Here is a 20,272-nt window from a genome sequence, read left to right on the forward strand (position 1 = left end):
TCCTCTCAAGGATTGGTGCAGGCTGTAGAGGGTACACAAGAAGTAGCAGCTGTGTCGCTGATGGCATCTGCTTCAGAGGGCAAGACCCTGCATAAGTCCCTGGAAGGGGGGCTGGAAAGACCTCACCTTCGGTTTTCAGTGTGATCCACCTAGAAGAAATTACTTGGGTCCCACTGTGGTTCCTGGGATTCCAAGTAATAGACTCTGGATGCAAGTCCTTGTGCACATCCTGGGCAGACCCATCTTACCTTTTTCAGTTGCACACCCCATTTTGGTATCCACGTGATCTGGCAGTTGTGTTTCCATGAATACTCTGACTGCCAGTGGGAGGGGCCCTATTACTGGAGGTCTCTAAGATGTCAGAGAGTCTACGCAGGAACAACTTTATTCCATTGCACTTTCATCTACAACAGCGGGGTAGCTGTGGTTGCCTTGGTGAAAGACATACAAACAGGGCTCTACCACTTTTATTGCAAAGTTGTTCAGAATGGCTGTTGAGGGACTTAGGGGCTCTCATACTTGCCAAGGGAAAGATCCCCACCCCAAGGCCAGTTGCCCCAGGGGTGCAGTCGTGCTGCTTCTGCAACCTATATCCAAGGGCTTCCTTTGAGATGCCTGCAGAAGAGGGATGGGGTTGGAACAGTCCAGATAAGGAAGAAGGTTGTGTTGGATGTGAAAACCAGAGCTACCTCTGTCAGGGGAGGGGTGCAGTTTGCCTCACACTTTCCTTCCTAGCAAGGCTGCTTGCCTTTAACCGTTCAGTTACGTGTTCTACCCTCCCTGCTCTATCAGAGGAATCTCCCCCTGGGCCAGGTGGTTATATCGATTATAGGTTCGTGTTGTGGTCAGAGAGAGAACAAGCGTTCTACCCAAGCACAGTGTTGAAAGGGGAGCGCTCACAACCTTCCTTTCTAGAGTTTTCCAGAAAGTACTACCTGTTGTTTCTGTGGAGATGTGTTTCCTCTTGTGAGATTATAAAAAGCAAAAGAAGTAAACCCTTGAAGAACAACTAAATGTGCCGTCTTGTTTGTTAAACATGGCCAACCTTTTTTAAAAAGTGAAGTACATCATTTAAAAAAAACTGAAAAGCAAATCTTTTCATTTTTTTTCCTAACCTTTCTAAACCTTTTCTCATTTACAGGAAAACGGCAGTCTCCTTGGGAAAAGCTCGGATCTCTCAACAGCTCTTGAAAAGCTGAAACATGAGGAGGTGGGATTGGTTTCCTGTGCGTGATTAACTACTTGCATGTGGGTGTGTCCTCTGAAATGTCAGACCTTACTTAGCGGTTTTCCTATCTGAAGGGGCTACAGAATAAATGGTGGCTCTCGAACTGCAGGCTGGCCTGGAGCCCAGAGCAGGGGGTAGTTACAAAGCGAGGGGGAAACGTGCAGACAGGATAGTCAGTGGTAGGCCTGCACATACGCCCCTGCCACATAGGATAGCTGCTACGTGTGTCAGGTTTTGTAGGGCCAGGCGAAAAGGCTTGAATGGCTTAGAAAGGGTAGATGTTACGACAAGAGCCAAAGCTCAGTAGGAGAAACATCATCTGTGTTGCAAAATTTGGAAAATTCCTTAGCATTTTCAGGTAAACAAAACAGATCGGGGGAGGGGGGCTCATCAGTGACAGTGGGCTCTTCTGGGCCAGAGAGGAAATGAGATGGTGTGAGGCAGACTTTTTAGGCCTGTTTCGAGGGAAGACGTGTGACCCGGAGGAGATGCCAGAAGTCAGTTGAGCATGCTGATGGTTTTAAAATCACAAGTGCATGAGAGAAGAACTCTCCTGCGTGCGCATACCTGAGCAAGGGCAGCTCTCATTGTTGGAGCCGTGGAATGGAGGAGAGGCTTGAATAGCAACCCACACTGCAACATTGTGTTGCAGAGCCCTGTAGCTCATTAAATGCTGTCCACCAGCGGAAATCAGCAATGAAACAAATAAAAGTATAGGTGTTAGTGCAGGATCAAAACAGCTTCCTGAAGCTAGATTGGAGGTCCCAAGCCATGGAGGGTGTTGACGCCCAAAGAAAGGGCTCTGTGTCTCACTTGAAAATAACCTGGGGGCCAGTGATGGTTCCGATGGAGGTGAGGTACGGAGCTCCGTAACCTTTAGCAGTAGTTAGCAATTTCTCAGTCACGTTTCTTGACTCCTTTGGAAGGCAGCCCTCGTAAAGTACAGTATGGTGGTCCATTCAGGAGGCTGCCAGGGCATAGACAACTGGAACACTCCTTCTGGCTGGCCTGCAAGGCAAAGCAAGTAAATATTACCACTGATACAGAGGCCAGTTCTACGGCTGGTAATCAGGATAGGTCAGTCCACCTCTCAGAGCCATGGGCTGTATCCTTGGTGAAAAATGCAGCCTCCTCTAGATCATGTTCAGGACCCCTCACCACGCTTACATTGGCAGCAAACAAGGAAACGTTCTTAGCCTCTGTGTTCTGGGGCTATGCATGGTCTGCCTCTTAATGTCAAGACAAGATTGACTCTAATTAAATTGAGGCACGGTTGACGTGCTTACTGGTGACTGAAGAGTGCGGAGTGTGTGTCATAGATGTCATAGGGGTCGCTGCCTTAATTCTTGGCTTTCAAAGTCCTGCGTTGGTTCTGGGGCCGCAGTCTAAATAAAATGCCTGGTTTCAGTTGTGCATAAGAATGTTTTTCAACAGTTGACTTGTTTGCAAGGTTTCGTCCTTTGTTTCACACGGGCAGTCTCCACTGACTTCAAGACTTCCCTGACTGCAGGTGGCTGTCATTTGATGTGGACGGCTCACAGAAGCACAGGACTAAAGGTGTAACTTCAAATGCTGAAGTTTTCTTTGTAGCTCCTTGATAGGCCTGGCCATTCTTTCTTAAAAATCACCCCCCCCCCCGGATCTTTCATTCTGACATATTTCTAAGGCGCTCCTTGTAACAGAGGGAATAAGCATCTTATCAGAGGCAGAATTTTCCCTGCTTCCTCTCCCTCTGTGAAAGGTTTAGCTCCCAGCCTCTGCCCCCCAATACTAGTATTATCTTTTTTTTTCCTCTGGGAGGGGAGCCTTCTAAGCAGTGACCTCTCACAAGTTCTGTATTTTGTACAGAGCTTGCCACATTGTTAATACCATTGTCTTTACAAGCTTTTAATGTAGTTAACTTTGTATCTCTAGAAGATTGGTCGAGGGAATAGAGGGGCGTGGGAGTGACTTGTTTTCATGCTGGTATTTCAAGGCTGTCGGAGCACAAATTACAAAGCATTTCTGGGAGCCGACAGGTTTTACTGCTTGTTTTAAAAACCTTGTTTCCAGCAAGATTTGGGCTGCCTATAATAGCTAAATAGTTGATCTTATTCGTTTGCTTTCCTGCAGCCACAGCAAAGTGGATAAAACTAGTTTTTAGTGCTACACCTTGTTTCTCCAGTACAAACATCTTGTTGCATACTAGGCTGACAACACAGCAAAGGTGTGTTCTTGAGCACGACATCAATGTAAAATCTTTTCCTCGGCATTCCTTGGCTTTCCCAAAGCTATATTTATGTCTGTTCATTCTCTTTTTAAGCAAGCAGTTTTAGGAACTGTGATATTTTTTACTTGGAATTTGATTGCATTAATTAGATGAGGAACCAAACCACAGTTTATATACATGTACATATATATGTATATAAGTTTGTTTGGGCAGGTGGGCAGGTGCGTGCACGCGCACGCACACACTCTACAGCCACAATTTATATGCATGTATGGTGCAAGATGTTGTGTTCAGCCAGCCTCTTAACAACACCACGCTGCACTTGAGCATAAAACAAACGACATCCAGTGACCTTGGCTGGGAGCGCCTTGTTTCCTGGGCAGCTGCTGCTGCTGCTGCTGCTACACGCTGGCTGGCTGACAGACGGGGCCAGGTCCTGGTTACCAGAGGACACCCTTGTGGTCATAAGCAAGTTGTAAATGCCACTAGGATTTTTTCTGAATGTCTATCACACGCGTATCGCTGATTCTGAAGTAGGTAAAGTGAGTAATCTTCTGGGGCTCCCAGAAGATAAATGCTAAGGCAGTATAGCAGAAAGTTGTGACATGCATCCATAAGCAGGGCACAGGGATCTGACAGATATTTCGCCCTTAGTTACTAGCCCTTTGGTTGACAGCAGGCTTACAAAGATAGGGAGGCCTGTTTCAGCCCCATTAATGTCGTCTTGAATGCAAGCCTACAGTCTGGAAAATGATAAATGTTCAGTGATTGATGGCTTTTTGAGTCCTTAGGGATTCTGGATGGTTTCTCGATGCTGCAGGCTTGAAAAAAAAAAACTCCCAAGTTCTTTAAGGTTTGAGTGAAAAGAAGCAGATTGTGAGATGTTTAAGCAAAAATGAGAACTTCAGAGAATATTTTTCAAAACATAGGTTTATGAAGTGAATTTGGCATTTAATAAAAATATATACACTAGTCTTGTCCGCTTTTACGTCCTACTTTGTGATCTTAGAAAGAAGTGTATTGTTGGCTTGCAGAAGGCAAAGTAAATAGCATCCATAACAGAGCAGTGTGTGATGCCCTTCCCCCTAGCCCCAGCATGCTGTTTGGTGCTTCTTTGAGTCCAGGGGGGGGGGGATTAGGTGATTCATAGTGATGTCAGATTTCTAGAGATCCTGTTTTGCTTTGTGTATTTGCTGGACAAAGAGTTGTCTTATTAACCCATCTTTTAAAGACAACACTACCAACACCAATAATAATCCTAGAACTGCAGAGTTGGAAGAGGGATCTATAGAGAGAGCCGAGGTGCCCAAGGCCCACTTCCTATCTTTTCAGGTACAAGGAAGAAAACTAAATCATTGAAATAAAATCACAGATTCCTATAGAACCATAGGTGTTGTAAATATTTTTGAGAGGTAGCTATGCAAGCCTGCAGTCTCTTGTAGCAAAACCAACAACGAATCTGGTGCTGCCTTAAAAGATTTACCATCATTACTGTATTTGGTATATACCTTAGTGGACTCTAAACCACTCCTTCTCATGCATGGCATAGAATAACACATGAAGGGGTGCAAAAGTCTTTGTCTAAGGCAGGGGTAGACATTTCTGCAAGGTTGAACTCAGAGTGGACGATGGGGAGAGAAATAATAGTTATAAAAATAAACTAGAACAGGAAAGTTTTTAAGATGCAAAGTGAACCAATAAACTGTAATATGGTCTTAAAATCGTGACACTTCTTCCTCCAGTTAATACTGTGGCCATTTCCAGGACTTTCTACGATGTTTCATACATGTAGGTATGGCCAGATGTGAATTCCATTGGGGCCTCTTATTACTATTTTTAGATGCATTGTCAGTCTTTAAATCCAGTGTAGGCACAATGAGTGACGGTATGGTTGACCCCATTGTAGATGTATCAGAGGAATGGTGTTTAAAAAGTGATTGTGGAACAGCATGTATGTGTGGGCTTCCATGGTATCCGGATCTGAAAATCAGCTTCAGGAAGGATAACACTCGGCATCTCTGTATTTAATTAAGCGAGCGTCTTTGAGCTGAATTAGGTGGGCTGCCAAATAATCTGTTAAATACTCTGTTCTTTTCCCGCAGGGTTTTACAGACAGTCCTCATTATGGTGATCACTTGAACGATAGTCGATTAGGACCCAATGAAGGATTGTCCCCGACACCTTTCATGAACTCCAATCCAATGGGTAAGTAGGTAATTCTTTGTGAGAATCCCCTCAAAGCTTTTCTGGTCAGAAAATGCAGTTTGATCAAATGCAGTTTGATTGTTTGTTTGTTTTATGATTAATTCCTTGGTTTACTTTTGAGCTTTCTTCATTCAAGTTTGAACTGCCTGCCACCTTCTCAATGTAGACATATCTCTGTGAGGTAGTAAAAGCAATTCTGGCTGCTGTGCTGGGCTTACTGTCCTGTTACTCAGTTTCAGAAATGGAAATCTGTGTTGATAAAATAGTGAAAAGAGCACCTAGCAGTTGAGTGGGAGAGCTTTTCTTGTCATAAAAGACCGCCTTAATCCCCCCTCTTTTTTTTCCTTTTTTTTTTGTGAGTGGCCTGAAAATAGCAATTGTGCTGATTTTAGCAAACACCCTTGAGACCACTTTGGTTAGTTGTTTGTGTGTGTGACTTAAGAATTCCTCATAACGGCACCTTTCTATTAAATAGATGTCGTTGTTTTCGTCTGCATGTGACCTATTTGTGTTCTTGATGATACTGTCCTTTTAAGACACTACCATGGTAAACTAAGTAGATTACATAAATCCAAATCCTGGTGGTCTTCTGAAGATCTTTTCCCTTTGCCTTTGTTTGCTGCTTTTAATCTTTCATGAGCAGGAAAACAAACTGAGTTGAGTGGCACAATATTATGTTCACAAACAAAAGAAACTACCATATGTTTATATCTCAGTCTGAGAATATCCGAATTATGATTGGAAACAGTTTCTTCCAAGATGGCATCTTGTTTGGAAGCGCACATGTTTCCATCCCACATGTCAGGCTGCCCAAAGGTGCACTAACATCCTTTACCGTTGATAGCCTTCAGAAAACCCAAGCAGGGCTAGGCCAGGGTCCAGAAAGCGTTCTACTCCTAACAAGCAAGAATGTTTGAGGTGAGGGATGCTTCGCGGTGGCCACGAGCAATCTATGAGACATCCTCCAGGCCATGCACCTCCCCCCCCTTTCATTCTAGTTGCTCACAGATTTTCTAAAAACAGCAGGAAGTTTGCTTTATAACTTGATTGGAAATTTCCCTTGTCCATTCGAAATTCCCTTACTGATCTGTCAGTGATTGAGTTTCTTCTTTTCTTCTTTGTGTTTATTTTTGCAGTATTTCTCCATTGCCTAACCTTGTTTGGAATTAGTATATTTTTCTCTTGTCTCACTGTCCACATTAGAAAGGGAGAAAAATGCATCAGCTACGAAATGCACCGAAACGCTCACACAGAATGCAGTCCTAACTCATGCATGATATAGAGTAACACATGTAGTTGGCGGGGTGCTTCTGCTGAGAAGAAAGAAAAACCAGGATATCCCTGGGAAAGTAGAGGACACTGTTTCTGAGCCTCCAAGCCGTTGCCTTGAAACTGGAGGCAGACTGTCCTGTGTCCTGCCAGGAAGGTGCAGAGGCGTCATTTATCCATGTGACTCAGGCTTGTTAAGGAACAAGGGTCCCTGTATAGAGATGCAGGGTGGAAAGGAAAAGACACTTGGTGCATGTTCAGAGGCACTCGATCATATTCTTATTCATGGTTTGAAATAACATTTGGCAGCTGAGCCGGGCATAATTTGTGGCCCTGTGTCCACTGACGGCATCCCACGGAAGTGCCAGTGTCCAAACCTGACCCTGACTGAAATAAGGTCCTCAGGTAACAAACCTGTGGAAGAAACATTGGCTGGAATCCTGTCTGCTTTGACCGAATATAAAGATAACGCCAGTGGAAGCCTCCTCAGGCAACCAGCGTGGTGTAGTTCGATTGTTCAGTTTAACGCTGTGGTTCCCATTTCACCTGTCCTGTGTCACATATGCTGTGTGAATAACGCTTCTGTGCTGCTGCTGTGATGATCTTCCTTAATGCGTCTGTTTCTTTGCACTGTGCACTGCGCAACTAGGTTTTAGCTAAGAGATCATGGCTAACTTTGGTTTCAGATCACTGGTGGGTCTTCTGCTTTGAATCCTGCCTTCTCCCTGGGATGTGGTTTGAGGGGTAGGAGGTGTTGCAAGGAGGCTGAAAGAGTAGCAGCATCTGAACAAGCCTCAGCTAAGCAGCTTAGTGTGAAGGTTACAGGTTTATTTCAATTTGAATATTTTAAAAGACTTCATACTGATTTCAACAAAGCAGGAAAGTGACTCCCTTCATTTTGTAAAAAATGTGTTTCTTTTTTTGTAGCCAACAAGAATACCGTATCTGAAAATTTAACACCTAGAGTTTTGTTTTGATCTGTGCCCTGCATTACTTTTAGTCTTCCAGTATTTACGTCTATAACAGGAGTTACATTGAGGGTAAATATTTAAGGGCAAATTATTAAATATTCTGCTGGAAATGAATAGCAATTGATTGTCTGCACCTTTTGCTTTGATAACATATGTTCATTTACCTGAATTCTAAATGTTTCTTCATTTTGCTTCTGAGTAAAAACTGCACCTTGATTCTTCACTTTTACTTATCATCAGATCATCACAGGCGCCCCTGATATTTGCTGGAACCAGTTGCATAACAGTAGCTTTGTTGGAGAAAGGAAATGAATTCTAAAGTACCCATGGAGCAGTATTTTTGTGATATACTTGTAGGTCTTACATTGTATATGGCAAATAAATCAACACATGGGGATCTAGACAACTTTAACTGAAGCTTGCCTTTAGGTGGGATGAAGCCAAATGAATCACCTAGCACATTCACTGGCTCCCTGTTTCTTTTTTTGTTTTTGTTTTTTTGGGTGGGGAGGGGGAGACATAATTCAACCTGCTAGTTATAAGTCAATCTAAAATGAGCTCCTAAGATCTAGGGATATCTCCTTGTCCTCTTCCTCCCCTTTGGGACAAAGAGTCTGCTCTGTTTTATTATGTCAGCCTGGGTGGGTAGAACTCTGAGAAGGGCCATGGACTAAAGGGCCCCCCCTTTCTCTGGAATTTCTGCCGTAGAGAACCTGCCTGAAGTCCTACATGGTTGGATACCTTATTAAGCAGCAGATGAAAACTTTATTTAGGTAATTACATGCGTTCATACCATTTTATGATGACTTGTGTAGCTTTGTACATTGAGTTTGTATTGTACATCTTCTGAGAGCTCCAGGTTTTGCATTAGAATGACCGCTGGGATATTTTACAGTATGTTAATGGTTGAATTTTGTGGCTGGGAGTGTTTCTTGTACTAGAATACACTTTTTTCCTTGGGCCCAGTTTTTGGCTTTCTTTAAACTGACTTCTCTTCCCCTCTGTGGTGATGCACAGCAATCTGCTTCTCACCGTCTTAAAAACTGTATGAAATCTGAGAAAGCGGTGTGTTTCATAATTCTGTCGTGCCACATAAGCACCATTAAAAAGAGAGAATTGCATGTCAGTGTGATGTTGTTTTTGTATATTATTCTGGACTATAAGCACATTGTCTTAAAAGATAGCCGACTATTAATTGCCACTGTCTTGAATGATAGATTTTTTGAAACACTTTAATGTTCTTGTACATTGCAAAACAAAGAAATTTTGTCTAACAAGGGCAAGTAATGATTCAGTAATGAACAATTTACTGCTAAAGGATGCATTTTAATATTCTATTCAACATTTTGGAGTGTTTTTGTCAGAGGATATAAAAGCTATTATGTTGAACTGATGTGTGTTCTTTCCTAGTTCCAGAACCCTCCTTTTAATATTGTCAGTATGAAAAAGAGGCATTTTTTTGGGGGGGGGGGTGTTTGCAGTTGAAGACATGCCATTGAGTAATTTTGATACCAGAATGAGCGTTAGCGTTGGATAGACTTCTAATCAGATTGAAATATTCTCAGTACAATGTTGGTATATCCGGAATTTATTTCACAGAAGTAATTAGGTTCAGTTCAGATGTTACACTACCTGGTCATTAAGGTGTTAGGAGTTCCCTCCTGGCTTACTGCACTTCTCCTTTTGTTTCCATGTGAATCCTTGCTCTCTACTGATCGGTACAGACACAATCGCATTTATGACCTACGCGCAGGCTTCTATATTCACTCTCTTTTCATTTTAGCCATTGTCTGTATAGCATGATATTTGCATTATGACTTAGCTTTTTACCAGGTTCATATATTGGCTGCAAATTCCGATGTAAAGCTTACTGTAGGTAGATTTTGCAGCCAGTAGTGTAGTAGACAGCGTGTTGGAACCCAGGAGGCTTAGGTTCAAATTCCATCACAACCATAGGAACTGGTTGTGGGGGTGGGTTGAGGTGGCAGTGGTCTCACATACCTTGAATACCCTGTTATGTAGAGTCACTGATGTGATTTGATGGCACATAAGAAAAACTGCCAGCATTTGCATACTGAAAAGTGTATGTGTGAGAGAGAATGAATCTGTGTGCAATGAAAGTGAAATCAGGTATCTTAACCATGGTTATGTGCTTACTGCATTGAGATACTGTAATATTTTTGTAGAATACAGTGGTGCCTCACACAACGATGTTAATTGGTTCCAAAAAAATCAACGTTGTGTGAAAACATCGTTCTGTGAAGCACCATTTCCCATAGGAATGCATTGAAAACCGGTTAATCCGTTCCAATTGGAATGGATTGCCATCGTTCAGTGAAAATCCCCATAGGAAACATCATTGAGTGAAACAATGTTTCCTATATTGGAATGTATTGAAGCCGACTCAATACATTTCAATGGCATTCCGATGTCTCTTTTCCCTCATTTAAAAGTGCCTTAAACTGTTTGAAACATTTCAATGGAGAAAACAAAAAATCAGCAAAAATGAACGAAGACTCAGAACAACACCAAATTAAGTTTGCATACCTTTCACAAGCTGAACTATCGATGCCAAGCATTTAAAAAAGGTTTCAAACAGTTTAAGGCACTTTTAAATGAGGGAAAAGGGACATCGTTATGTGAAAATCCCCCATAGGAAACATCGCTGTGTGAGGCAGCAAATTGATCAGAAAAAGACATTGTTATGTGAATTCATCGTTGTGTGAGGCACTCGTTGTGCGAGGCACCACTGTATATAAATACAGATTCATCTCACATTTTGTTTGGGTTAGAACAACCTGATGAACTGAAGGTTCCTACTTAAAAGGAACATCAGGTCATCACATCTAACCCAAACCAAGGTGTCTGTGCCAGTTGAAGAAAGGAAGGAGAGTCCCCTGCTCACTGTGGCCCCTTCTTGTAATGTTCAACGTTTGTGGCCGTGAGTGGCTTTTCGGCCCCCCGTCCGCCTAGCGAAGTGATTGTGATGCAGGCAGACAAGCCTCCCGGGCTTTCTCTAGCCTGACTCTCCCAGACTTGTGGCATCCACCCCCTTCAGAGTTGTGACCAGTTTCCACTTTTGCTGTTTTTAAGGAAGGATATTTTAAAAAGACATATTTTAAAATTATGTCTAATATCTAACCTACTGTGTGGACATTAATTGATTTCACTGACTTTTGAGGTAGAGGTGGTTTTGTTTGATTTTAATGGTTTTATGGTTAGGTTTGTTCTACTTGTTTTTATTAAGAACCTGGAATGCCGCCTTGAGTACTGCTTTGTAGCAGAAAAGCAGGGAATAGAGGAGCTAAATAACGATGGTTATGATCCTGTGCGTTAGAGAGACCCTAACAGGAAAGTGCTTTTTCTGCTGGTTAATCTGGGCAGCTGTCTGGTTGGGGGGCTGCAGAGAGAGGGAAGGACGGTTTGCCAGGAGAGTGGTCTGTTTGTGGCAGCAAAACTTACCATACCTTAGAGATGAATGGGTCTTTGTAACAAAATCTGATACAAAGTCAAAATTGTTGTCTTTGAGATGCTACAAGAACACTTTTTTTAAAAATGACCAACACAGGTATGTTTCTCAGCTTTCTTCTGGCACATTACAGTGCACCCACTTGGGCTTGACGTTCCCCCATTACTGGCTCTTCTTAACAGCGCCAGTAGTCTGAGACTCTGATGCCGGCTATCAGGAATAGAATTAGAAATTCATAGATTTCAGGCTGTTTGGCATCAAATAAGAAAACAGTGTTTCCCTCATAGGTGGACGGGTCCTTGAGGGGATGTGTTGATTATGCAATCTGGAAGAAATATTGAGTGCATGGGTGGAGGAGTCTCTGGTGAAGCAATTTACCATTTCCGGTGAAGTGTTTTAATTCCTGGGGCCCATTATCATTGGGATGAACTACAAAAGGTTGGCCCTGGTTTGGTTTCTTTCTTCAGAGCAAAATCAAATATAGCCATGATTTGATTTGAAGTTGGTATTTTTTAAAAAAAAACTAAATTCACATGCCGTGTGAATTTAGACAGAGTGCTACCTAAACCTGTAGCACCTTAAAGCATCTCTGCTGACATGTGTGTGCTTCAGCCGGTGTGAAAAGTGAGAGTGTCGAAAGTTTAGTCCCTCCCTAAAAGGAGTAAATGGCTGCTGTGGTGATTGAGGAGTTTCTCCAAAGCCTGTCTTGTCTGTTTTTTCTCTATACAGTATATGCTACAACTGGTGAGCCGGCTGTGGGTGTGGGGGATCGCTTCGTTTTTTTTCCCCGTTGGAACTACAAGCTCCACCAGGTGGAGCCTGGTGTGCAAAGGATGCACACTTAAGAGTTAAAGAGCTCAGAGGCCAGACATTTTAGGAGCTTAGAGAGTGTATAACGCGGAATGCTAGATATTAACACACCATGCTCCTCTGGCACAGAGATTCACTCTTGGTTACTGCAAGCCTCCTCCTTTTCAGGAATGACTGCTGTTCCTCAATATTTTTCAAAAGCTTGAAGTCAGAGAAGTCCCTGCTCATTTTCCAGAGGCCTGCTGTTAAGACTTCTCTCTGCCTTGTGTGCCTAACCCTGGTTTAAGGGGTCATCTTCCCGGAGTGGGGCCTTCAGACCTCTCAAGGGGCACGGCACTCCCTGAGTGCCTGAAATCATCCATGACCATAAAGGTTTATCATTGCTGTTCAGGATGACAAGATCACTGCCCTGTCGGTATACCTTTGGCTGCTACAGGCAAGAAGGCAGGTCCCTCCCTTTAGGAGCCTCTAGACCAAAATTCAATACAGAGGGAACCAGACAGGGAAGGGAAGGGCTAGACAGGGAAGAAAAAAGTGGTTGTTTCCGTTACGTGTTGCAGCTTAAAACAGGATCATAAGAATACAGGAGTTATGCTTGAGACGTTACAGAAATGATAGATTGTGAAGGATCTAAGCTGGAAATCTGGGAAGCTGTTCCAAGTGCAGGAGGCAGTCATGGAGCATTTTTATTGCTGGCTCGCTTTACAACTGTGTAGATGAAACCTCCCTCCCTTATCCTAGCCCTTGTTGAGAATGGCGTATCAGTCGATTTTTATTTTGTCTCTCTGTGAACACAGACATACCTGGAGGACTTACACCAATGAATGCATTAGGAGCTCCGTCCTCGGGTGCTCCTGTAGCAGGTGTCCACTCTTCTCTCCCGCGCTGGCCCTCCGCTTGAGGTTTTCTCCCTCGCCTTTGTTAACAGCTGTGGCAGTTGGAATAGCAGGGATTGCCATCAGGTAGACTACATGAGGATGAACAGGGCCCAGGTGCTAGCCACGCAGATATTTTTATCTTGGTTACAAGTGCTGGGAGGGAGCAATCCTCCATGACCGGCTGGTCGCCCTCAGCGCTCGAAAGGCACTGCCTTTGAAGTCAAGTGTAAAGAAGCTGTAGAGTGAGCAGGTGTGCAAGCAGGGAGGGGGCTGTACTCAAAGGAACATATTGATGATCTAAAAGACAAGTGAAGATTCTCGTCTGCTATTTGGCATGCTTAGAGATCCAGATAATGCTGTTATTTTTATGAAGTTCTGTTTGTTTTAGAAACAGAACCATAATTGATGCTTTTATCAAGAAGAATGTCAAGAATGCATCTTATTTTCATTGAGCTCAGTTAAAAATGTATTTCAGATAAAAATACTGAAAGTATAGAAAAATCTAGCTGAATTATTTATGCGGACTAATATAATATCAAGGATCAAGGCATTGGTGTGGTTCAGAATGAAAGGGGAGGGGAAAATCTATGGATTCCTTCTGGATCATATGGTGGGCAAATAGGTATAAACAAAGTCTGATAGGTTTGGAGCAAATCGACATTAAAAGTCAATCAGTCTGCCTCTACGTGCTTTGGTTTAATGCAAAAATTGGGAAAGTTAGATGACCTTGATAGCAAGCTCCCTTTCCATCTCTCCCATTTTGTTGTTGTTGTTTACTCGTTAAGTTGTGTCTGACTCTTCGTGACTCCATGGACCAGAGCACGCCAGGCCCTCCTGTCTTCCACTGCCTCCCGGAGTTTGGTACCAAATTCACGTTGGTCGCTTCGGTGACCCTGTCCAGCCATCTCGTCCTTTGTCGTTCCCTTCTCCTCTTGCCTTCACACTTTCCCAACATCAGGGTCTTTTCCAGGGAGTCTTCTCTTCTCATGAGATGGCCAAAGTATTGGAGCCTCAGCTTCAGGATCTGTCCTTCCAGTGAACAGTCAGGGTTAATTTCCTCCAAAATGGATCCGTTTGTTCTCCTTGCAGTCCAGGGGACTCTCAAGAGTCTCCTCCAGTACCACAATTCAAAAGCATCAATTCTTTGGTGGTCCACCTTCTTTATGGTCCAGCTCTCACTTCCATGCATCACTACAGGAAAAAAACATAGCTTTGACTATGCGGACCTTTGTTAGCAAGGTGATGTCTCTGTTCCTGGGGCTGTTTTACAATGGCATATATTTGTTGATCAGAAAACAAAGGGCCCCAGACCTGGCCCAACATTTCTGTGCGGGGACTGAATAAGCAGTGGTAACACGTAGTCTGTGGGTTGCCTGCTATGTGCACACATGCACAAACACACAATTTCTGCCCTGGCCTGTTTGTGGCAAACCACACAGTGGCAGTAGGGGGCTGCACTAAGCCAGTGGGAGAATTCTGATGAATTATTTTAATATAGCAGTAGTAAAATAATAACAACCCCCACCACCGTAAATATCCATTGCTTCAAGAAAAGCCATCAAATAAAATTTTGTGGGAGGCGCCTCCTTGTTGGCATGTGTTTTTCTGTAGCAAACAGCTGTGCATTTTTTAATATAAGAAACCTCCCTTCATCTGTGCAACATTGATTTTCTTTAACGGTTTCTTTGTGTAAAGGTAATGGCATGATATGTGGTCTTTGTTGTAAAATAAACAGTGTGTCATTGATCTTGAGCCGAGCATCAGATCTTCCAAAGCAAAAGTTTTGAGCTTCAGGTTGCTTTAGTTTCTGCTCCATGCGGCTTTAAAGCAGTGACTTCTCTGCAGACAGCCCTCTTATTAATATGCACAACATGGAACTCTTTCAATAGAAGGTTATTAGAATGCTAGTTTGTATCCTCCAGTGAATGAAATGATGTGTGATTATGAAGTCATCAGGCATGGACCAGTAAGACTCAGGAGAGCCTCTCTCCTTCGAGGTCCTGAGGGTGCCATTGATTGGTGACCATGTGTTTGTGCCCGATAGACTGTGAAATGGTGTGTTGCTACACGGCTGTGCTGCACCTGCGCCCCACCGCCGTGATTGATTGGTTTGGTCATGTGGAATGTTCCCATCTGGTCTGCAGTAATGTGTTCCCCAGCAGATCGCAAGTGTGAGTTGAATAACTCTAGCAAGCAGTCATAAAAGGCTAAGCAAGATGTTCCTTTTCAAAATAAACTAGGATTTCAAGCCATGCTCTCTTCCCATTTCTATGAATTTTATAAAACTGAAAGCATGGTACCCCCCCCGTGTGTGTGTGTGTGTGTGTGTGTGTGTGTGTGTGTGTGTGTGTGTGTGTACACAGACTCTAGAGGGCTGAGCAATCCTTTAGAAATAAATAATTGATGCAGAAAATAATTTGAGGGAATGCTGGTGGAAAAATACAGATCTAACTGGCTATCTGCTGTTTTAACTATCTGGTTTTTTTTTAAACCTTGGATTTAAAAATCAGTTATTTATTGTGAGCTTGAACCTTTTGGAATCTGAGAGACACATTATTGTGTGGTCATCTTAGGGTGGTTGTTGTTGGGTTTTTTTTAAGGATACCTTCATGATATTGGGCGGTCCCGTTTGATTATTTTTAATCTCAGTTTTTTTCATAATTGATCTATTCATTCCACCTAATGACTAATTATATATCGGACCACTTCATCAGCACTATTCATCATTGTAGAATGTAATAATGACATTTCAACAAAGGAAAAAATAAATATGCAAATAAGAACTCATTAACATTTGCACGAGCTGTTTGAATAATCACATTGCTGACAAGGCTGTAATTAACCGAAATTGATGCTGTGTTCAGGATTTGATGGTCTGTTTTCTCAGCATTTTATTATTGCCACTCTGGGGGCTGGAACAAAGTTCTGCTCTGCTTTGAGCATCCTTTCTGACTTAGTAAGATCTGCTGTGCTGGGAGCCCAAGGCTTTGGGGATGTTCTTAATTCATCTCTGACCTACCCTCAGTGCATATAAAGATTTAAATTGTTTGAGTTCTGATGAAACACTGATAGACTTCTGTAATTATGCAACAACTGTAGGGAAGCAGAAAGCATGAGAATTGGGAAATATTCATTTTTAACAGCACTGTCACATCTAGAACATTATATTGATCTGCACGAAATATCTTAAGCAAATGCCCTTTTCGCTTTGTTTAACAAAATGATTCTGTGTTGAGGGTGACAAATGTAGTGCCACTGAAAATCTGTTGCTTAGGAAAATTATAAAGGACCGTTGTTCACAGCGTCTTCCGTTCCTGTATTCTCCCATTTTAGTCCAGGTTTCATGTCTTTTGCTGTGGATTTTAAGAGAAATGCTCAATACTCAATAAAGCTGTTTATGTCAGGGTTGGTTTTTTTTTGCGGCGGGGGGGAATGACTGCAAGTGCTGATTATAACAAATTTAAGGAATTTTCTTTGTTGAATTTGTACTTGTGCCATATGGTTCAACATGGAACATTAACTTGACAGGGATAATAGATTGTGGTATATGGAGACAATTTTGCCTGCAGCTTTACGATGACTCATTCTGGGGGGGTGGGGAGGACACAGGTTTATAGTATAGAATTCAGTTAACATTCAGATGAATTTATTTGACACAAGTTGCACTTCTAATTTTCATACAGTAATTGGAGCATATCCTCTTGGTTTTTTAACATGCTTATGGTAAACGAGGCAATGTATTCATTCAAAACGGAAGATAGAGTGAAATAGTGGCTCATTTGAAAGGGAATACCAAGTGATAGTTTTGACAGCCTGATGCTTGTGTGCTCCACCCACCCCTCGATTTAGTTGCAAGCCATAGTTTGATCTTATATCTGCTTTGGAAATGACAATTCAGTCCTAGACTCCAGCAGCTTCCTTTGGCAGATGTAATATTCTGAGAGGGCGTGGGGGGTCTGATCTCAAAATGACTTTTGGGGTGGGACATGTACATTCAGAAAACAGCAGCTGTGCTGTCCAGAGGGAAGCAGGAAAAACAGATATGGTAAAGGGATAGAGTGGGGTAAAAGGCAGGTACCAATCCATTGGGGTGGGGGCAGAGGAGTGGAAAAGACCAAAAAAAAAGAAAAAAAAGATAGGCTCTGTTGTTTTACTTCCCTCTTCTCCAGTTCTGAGGAAGATATATGAATAGTTTAAATCCCTCCTCCTTTTATTATGAAAATGTTTTATATCACCCCCTTCTGCCTTTTCTTCCTCTTTCTGATCTATAAAACGGTCTATCCTTTTATTCCATGATTTATTAGCATTACTCAGGAGTTGCTCGATGAGGGGTTCTGTCAAATGGTTTTTGGAAGCCAAGGTGTCTGCTGAATATTCATAGATAAGCTGTTGGGCCTGTGCTGGCCCAGAAGGGGGGTGTTCCTTCTGAAGGTTCTGGAGCAGAAGAATCCTCCAGCGAGGGCAAGCCCCCAAACCCTGATGGGGTGGAGGACCCATTTGACCCTGGAGGTCCTGGGCCCTCCAGGAGTTGAACCTATGGATGATGATGGGGGCTCATGGAGCTGAGTCCAAGCTGGAGGCAGGAAGACCTCCCCGCCCTGGTGCCTTCAAGGTGAGCTGGTGCTTTAAGCCCCTTGTCACTCCCCAGGGCTGGGAGATCGTTCCACTCCCTCCTCAGATTCAGCCCCTGAGCCCCCATTACCTATAGGCTCTGACTCCTGGGTCCCCAAGGGGCCAGAGATTTCTGGTGGAGACCCCTGGTTCCCTGAGGGTCCAGGATCTCCAGGCCCAAGCAGCTCCTCCATCCCTTCAGGTCCTCAGGCTCTCCACTTGACGGCCGAGGTGCCTGGGCTTAGCAGTGGCTGGCGCAAAAGGAGCCCCCGCCCTCTGGTGCTCAAGGGTCCCCCGCCACAGTGCCCTGCTCTTATTGGTCCGTCATGGGAAAAGGCCCCTCCACCCGTTCCAGAAGAACCCTGGAGTTCTAAGGAACACCATTAAAAGGAAACTTGAGAGGCAGTGCATTTCAGTTAAGCCAGATATATTTTTCAGAAGATGGAAAGCTGGCTAATGACTAAACAAATTTGGAAAAACCTCAGTCAACTTGGAGATGCTTTACAAGAAAAAAGTCAATTCTCTGTGTGAATAATTCATGACAGACTTTGCTTTTCTGTTGCAAAGAGGAAGCAAAATTGTGGACCTCAAGCAAAGTGAAACACTAGTTTATTTCTTTTGTAAAATCATCAGCTTTACAAGCAACCAACACACAAAAGGTCAGCAAAAGGAGGCTATTCAAATAACAATATGCTTACAACCATAATTATTTTTATTAAGCTGTGGAAAATAATTATACCTTAGCTATGAGTTAACATTCTGCATATATTTAGTAACTGCTTATAAACTGCAGCCATCCAGGAACAAGACCACCTGGGAGTAGAACATAATTAAAATGGTAATAGGCCCAATGAGAAGAGAGAATATTTGCTCACCATTTGCCCAAGGGAAGGGTACCGGTTAACAAAAGTCTCAGAATGTAAACAGCACAACAAATCTTTTGAAATATTCATCCATTTGTAAAGGAGCAGTTGTTTTTAAGCTGCAACATTAGCTAGAAATAAAAACAAAAGAATAGCATTCCTATAATAAAAGTAGTTCTACTGCTAGTTTTGCATGCCTAGCATTTTCTGTATGCTAGCTGGGAAAATGAGGCTCTTCGGATTTTAAACTCTCAGGCTTGATGCCCTCCTCAAACGTTCAGGGAATAGGTGGATAGTACTTAAAGGTTCCCCCCTCCCCCCGTTTTTCCTCTCTATCCTTTCTTCAAACAATAATTTCTTGGTTCTTTAGTATCTCATAGGCCTTGGAGGAAAGGGAGTTACCGCCAGCAAACAAAGCACAGGAGCAAGAGGAGAGAAGAGAAGCCGAGGCGAGTGAACCCAGGAGTCTCTTTCCGGGCTCTGGGGAAGCCAAGGCTGACTGCTTCCAGGGCGCTCTGGTCCATTTCCTTGCCTTCTCTTGCTTTCTCATCCTCCAGCGTTCTCTCCAGTATTTCGTGGGTACCAGCCATGCACAGTCCTGAATGGGTTCTTGTTGTTGTTGTTTTGCTTTGCTTTTATTCATGCCTTTTGACCTGTTAGGTTTTTTTTTCCCCCTTGTCCCTCAGGTTTATTGTAAGTTTGATGACACGGATCCACTGAGCATCCTGTTTCTCTGGGCCCTTGCTTTGGCTACAGCCCTCTTGACGATAACCAGGAGTCCGATCCAGTCCGCATTTTATCAGTTCATTTCTTTAGCAAAACACTATTAGTACAACTGAGTAAAAGGAAGCTAGAGACTACTAGCAAACACTTGGTACAAGTAAAATAATTTGGTTACCGGAATTTCCCATTGGCATTGGCTTGCAGATAAAAGACCTTTCGGAGAAAGACCAGGCACTAAACAGTAGCAAATTACTGCAGAAAAGAAACTGTCAATCTACAGAATTTATGCATGTTAGTTAAGAGTAATAGAGAACTGCATAAAACAGTCTCAATGACAAATTAATGCATAGCTTTTAATTTTTGAGGTGTTACAGAGAAGCTTTTGCTTGTAAGATTTGTTTGGGGTTCCGTTGATGAGGACTTGTGAATGGCTTGTTTTTCCTGATGAACAGAAGAGGTCTTCTTTGACTGGCAGTTTCCATGACAGTAAACCATTTCAACAGCTGCAATTTTCTATTTGAGGATAAATGCAGTTGCTGCAGTGCGCACAGTTTTTAAATCTTCTTCTGTTGAACAGAGACTTAGAATTTTCTTGAAGCCATTTTGTTATTTATTACCAGTAAATGCTTTCCTGTCTCCTAAAATGTAGACTAAAGATAATGAGAAAGGATAGTTGAAAATCTGCTGATGCTTGGAACTCGCTTACTGTGAAACTTCAGTTTGTTGGACAACATGCAAAATATAAAATGCTGCTACACTTTAATAGCTTCAAGCGGATATTTTTGATTGTTATAAAATAGTGTGATCAAAGTCTGTAGTCTTTACTTTATATTTCATGTTATATATTTTTTGGAAATCAATAGTTGCTTTGAAAATTCTTGTATGCTATTTGTTTCTCCTCCCATGAAAATTCCATTAAATTTACAAGACTGCAGAGCCTGCATCAGCCTGCATTTGAGAAGTCTTAATGCTACCCTGCTATACACAGATTGAGCTCAATGTGTTTCTCTTTCCTCGGGGCATTTCATCCTTTTGA

At 42.7% G+C, this 20,272-nt stretch overlaps 1 protein-coding gene across 3 annotated transcripts in view; it reads left to right on the forward strand.

Annotated features, from left to right (window-relative positions):
• TCF12 (transcription factor 12) overlaps positions 1 to 20,272 on the forward strand; it is a 118,489-nt gene that overhangs the window by 30,812 nt on the left and 67,405 nt on the right. For all 3 annotated transcript variants that reach the window (XM_072982111.2, XM_072982108.2, XM_072982110.2), the window contains exons 5-6: positions 1,142 to 1,210; positions 5,540 to 5,642. In XM_072982111.2, coding sequence (XP_072838212.2) covers positions 1,142 to 1,210; positions 5,540 to 5,642 — 172 coding nt within the window. The remainder of the gene's footprint in view (positions 1 to 1,141; positions 1,211 to 5,539; positions 5,643 to 20,272) is intronic.

This window comes from Pogona vitticeps, chromosome 12 (genome assembly GCF_051106095.1).
Source record: "Pogona vitticeps strain Pit_001003342236 chromosome 12, PviZW2.1, whole genome shotgun sequence".
NCBI classification, from domain to species: Eukaryota; Metazoa; Chordata; class Lepidosauria; order Squamata; family Agamidae; genus Pogona; species Pogona vitticeps.